The 4,675-nt window shown below is 37.0% G+C and overlaps 1 protein-coding gene across 1 annotated transcript; it reads right to left on the bottom strand.

Annotated features, from left to right (window-relative positions):
- Window positions 1-726: 726 nt before the first annotated feature.
- Window positions 727-4,312, bottom strand: LOC146934216 (BTB/POZ domain-containing protein). Its single transcript, XM_085706097.1, has 3 exons — window positions 3,370-4,312; window positions 1,906-2,893; window positions 727-1,039 (listed from the first exon to the last, which is right to left on the bottom strand). Exons 1-2 carry the CDS (start codon window positions 4,231-4,233, stop codon window positions 1,952-1,954), a joined length of 1,806 nt encoding a protein of 601 aa, XP_085562223.1. The 5' UTR covers window positions 4,234-4,312; the 3' UTR covers window positions 727-1,039; window positions 1,906-1,951.
- Window positions 4,313-4,675: the final 363 nt, after the last annotated feature.

The following is a 4,675-nucleotide window of genomic DNA, read 5'->3' as shown; positions in this document are numbered from 1 at the left end:
TTTAGTTATAACTTTGATAAAAGACACCTTCATAAAAAGTAGTTGGTGTCTTTTAACAAATGCCCATAGAGTAACTTGATAAAAGACACCTTCACAAAAGGTGTCTTCTATCATAACCCATATATATATATATATATATATATATATATATATATATATATATATATATATCACGTTTCTTACAACATAAATTGTTCCCGGCAATACCAACATATTTGCCAGTATAGCATTATAGACATCTATGTCTCTACCGTGTACCATGGTTAATTTTCATTGACTCAACTAAACAGTTTTAAAACTGAGACACTAAAACGACTTGAATCTCCATCCCAAATGACCCACATTCTGATTCCATATTTAAGCAAGATGCAAATGATAGAGGTTTCAAACTCCCAAACTTTTCTTGAAAAGCAAGTAAAGAATGAACAACCTTAATAAATAAACAAATAATGTCCCCACAGATGAACCTCGAAATAAGTTATTCCTATTATAACAACCCATTATTAAACCAATCCCATTCATTAAAAATCAACATAGATTGATTTGCAAGAAAGTTACATTTGATGCTTTACCATAAAGCAAATTAGCCTGTAATGAGACCTGTACAGAGCTGCTGAATTTATTAAAATTTGGCACATTTTAGGGAATTCTAAAGTCGAAGGTCAACTATACCTTCAAACTAGTATTCAATTAGCATAGTCTTGTGTCTTGTCAAGTACTAGTTCATTAACATTAAACGGTTGGAAACTTGTATTTCGTCAATGAAATTATAAAAAGAAGACAAGCACATTAGCCTGTGATGACTTCTATCTACAGGGTAACATATTGCTACCAGAAATTAGTTTGACCGCAACAAAGATATTTTCCTGGAAGAAAACACACTGCAGTGGAATATACTAATTTAGTAGGCCCTGACAAATACAAGCTGAATAGTGTTATTTAAGACTATATGCCAATCAAAATCCCAAATATGACAAGGGGTGTAAATATCAGTGGAACTCAGTCAACTCATACAACTATAGCGTGGTATACGGTATACCTGCATAAGAGAGACAAAAAACAAAAGAATAGTCAATGGGATGACAATATTGGTCGGCATGTTCACAAACTTGCACTCCAAAAGGATGAAAAGAAAAAAATTATACTAAAGAATGTTCAAGCAGATTGACTTCACAGAAGAAATCTAACATCTAAAATCATTACAGACCCGAGCAAAAATAATTGGTGGTTTGAAGCATGAGACAATTGACAAATGAACATCATGAACTAAACATTACAGACCCGAGCACGAAAATTTTGGTGGTTTGAAGCATTAGACATTGACAAATGAACATCATCAACTAAACATCCTGGCATACTAAAGGTGTGACTATATACTATGACCACTTACCAACAGAATGTAACAAGAAAGTCTAGTGCTCAGAAAAACAAATTAGTTTTATAACATTCTAGTATCTCTCTGGGAAGTAAATATTTCTATGAAGCTTATCTTGCTACAACATGCATGGGGAAGACCAAGCAGTCTCATTGATAAGACAAGGGATTTATTTTGTTGGGTGTCTAAGAATCCCTTTTACCCGTTCCTTCTTATCAAGAGTACAATCCATTCAACTGACAAGAGAGTCCAAAATCATGATCAGCCTAGGTGTAAATCACACAACAGATATGAAGGGAGAAAAAGAAAACAGAAGTATTCTCTCTTGTTATTTCCAACAAAATAGGAGGTGACAATAAATAGTGTCATCTTCTTCCAGGCAAAGCATGAAGACATTGAATCTAAAACTAGTTTCACACAAAGGTTTGCGCAGCTATTCTTTCTACCAGAGTTTGACAGAAGGCTTAAATACTGATAATCATAGAGGAATCATATAGAGACGATCATGAGAAGGTTAAAAGGTGACACACCATGTATATAGTCTGCCGTTTCCTCCACCGTGGAAAAATATCATCTTCAAGTGTGCTCAACTGATGCGGATGTAATTCGTAATTGTCTTGTCCGGTCTTGCTCTCCGTTCCTCTTCCAGAAAGCCCTTCTCCACCAAACTTCAAACCCTCTTTGAATATTAGGGCAATCTTCACCGGAATTCAAGAAGCGATTAAACCAAGCAAGCAAAATTTCCTGTTGCCAGGAGAGTGGTAAGGTGAGAATTGTGTTACTAAGACCATCCTCAATTATATGCCTATCAAGGCCCTTGGATGCTCTCCTCATCCAACCAAAATCATCATAAAAGGGAACAAGCCACGTTTTGAGAAGTAAACACCTAGCCTCTTTAGAAGCCAACAACTGTCCCTTTCCAATCCCAACAAACAACCTAGCGGTAACTCTGCTAACCTCAAACCTGTGAACTGCAGGCACCTTAGAATGTGCTTCAGATAATTCTGATTCAGATGCCCACATTTTCAGGAAATCCTCGGCAATCTGTCTATCAATCAAAATATCCAAAATCCAATGTAAATTATCTGCTTGTCGTGCAATTTGACTTACATCCTGCAGGTCTGAATCCGCAGCCCGCAAAAAGTGGTGACGAAGTAATTGCAGACAATCATCACATGCCGAGTATAACGACTCCTTCCGAAGATCATTCTGAGAAGAATTCTCATGGAGCATCTTCGACACCAACCCTTTCATCTCTCGCCTGGCCTTTTCATCTTTACCTTCAAGAACCACACGAATAAGTTTAAGTAAGACTTCCTCGTTATCATTCCCCTCTTCATATCCATTGGCAACTTCAGTGGAAACCCTCTTCAAAACCTCCACAGCTCCAACAGATTCAAGACGAAGTTCAGACAGGAGCGACGCCACTTTGTCTTCTTCATCCTCCGCCCACGGTGCCGCTTCCAAGTACTCCAAACAAGACAAAACCCCAGCATCAAATCCAATTGCAGCTGAAACCTAAGATAAAACAAAAAACAGACAAATCCATGAATCAGACAAGGACACCAGACACAAACACAGCCACGCAACACCCATAGTAATTTGATAAATAGAATAATTTGAATGTAACCGACCATACGTCTCGGTGTCCCAGACACTCTTTTAATCCGAAGTGTCGGTGATACATAGGCTTTGACGGTTGCACATTTAGTAAGTAATATAACAACATGACAGAGAAATTATCTTATCCTATAACTATAATTGTCTACAAACAGTTAAAATCTAAAATTCAAACTTGCTATAGTCTTAACCTAATCCTACAATTTGCATTATAATCCATTTAATAAAACAGAGCAAAAGTATCAAATCTCAATCTAATCCTACAGTATACTACATTATCAATCTGATAAAACAGAACAATTATTAAACCATAAACAACAAATTAAACAAAACCCACCCCAAAAAAAAAAAATAAATAAATAAAAAGTCATTACCTTCAAAATACCCAAAACTTTAGAAACATCCTCTTTCATAAGCTTTTTCCTAAGATCCTTACAATACATCAACCTCAAAGTCTCAACATAAACCTCAACATCATCACAATCCGCAATTTCAACAAGATACGGCAACGCCGAACGCTGTTGACTCTGCGTCCACCGATCAGAAAGCTTGACAGAAAAAAATCTACTATGCGCAACAAGAATCTGACGATGCACATTCATGGAAACACTGAATCCATCTTTAGAACTAAGCGTAAGCTTAATATCACTGGAAGATGAATCATTGAAATGATTACCAGGACTACGTGAAGATAATAGTTCAGAAATTCGATTCATCATTAGGGTTTCTCGATCTTGTGCAATAATTTGGGGTTTTTGCATTGAAGAAGTTGCATTGTTGATTGGGATCTGATTCTGATTTGTACGTTGTTGAATATCGGGTTCGTTGACCATCATTTCGAAGAGCGTTGGACTTGATCGGGTTTTGTCCGGCGGCGGCGACATTGGGTTGAGAAGACCGGCGGTGAGTGCAGAGTTGAATTTGGTGAAGCTTGAAGGAAAAGGGTCATGACCCGAACCCGAAGTGGAATGTCCGTTTGAAATTGGTGAAGAAGAAGAGTGTGTGAAATCCATGATTGGTGAAAATCTACCAGGTGAGTAACGAACGGTGTAAGTAGAAGGTGAATCGGGTAATTGAGGTTCGGGTTCGGGTTGTGTTGCGGAAGTGGATATTGTGGTTTCACGACACTTGCGTCGTTTAGGTTTGGTGATGGGTTGTTGTTGTTGTTGTTGTTGGTTTTGAGGTTTGAGGAGGGAATTGGTTATTGTTGTTTTAGTTGTTGTAGTTGTCGTTGCCATTATCTATCTAAGAGGTTTTAAGCAGTTGTTGTCGTTTTATGGTTCACCAAGGAATAGAGAGAGAGAGAGAGCGTGTGTGAACCTGTGAGTGAAGGAGGCAAAGGTTAATAAATGGCGGTTCAATCGAGATTTGTTTGTGTGGTTATGTGTCAGATAAAATAGATATGGAAACTGTCAAATCTGGCTTAGACAAGTACTTAAATTACTTTTAAGATGAAGTATTAATTAATGTTAATTACAATTAATAGCCGAAAGAAAGATTATACTATTACGAGTATATGCTTTTCTCTTCAACAATTGGAGGAGGATATATACTTTGAGTTTTTTGGGGTTTTTGTTGAGGAATCACCAATAGATTGAATGGAGATGGTATAGGGTTTGTAGTTTGTAACTTTCTTATTTATGTTAGCTTGGTTATTTCGCTTCTACATTTGATGTGCAC

Source organism: Medicago sativa, chromosome 4 (assembly GCF_051527215.1).
Source record: "Medicago sativa cultivar Bolivia chromosome 4, Bolivia_mono, whole genome shotgun sequence".
NCBI lineage: Eukaryota > Viridiplantae > Streptophyta > Magnoliopsida > Fabales > Fabaceae > Medicago > Medicago sativa.
Note: the sequence above shows the minus strand (reverse complement) of the source record. Positions and strands in the feature narration are given on the sequence as shown.

Excerpts from the sequence above, each read along its gene's own strand:
- LOC146934216 (XM_085706097.1), bottom strand. The coding sequence starts at position 4,233 with ATGGCAACGACAACTACAACAACTAAAACAACAATAACCAATTCCCTC. Across the intron at positions 2,894-3,369 it reads AAGTTTTGGGTATTTTGAAG|GTTTCAGCTGCAATTGGATT; the intron begins GTAATGACTTTT and ends GTTTTATCTTAG.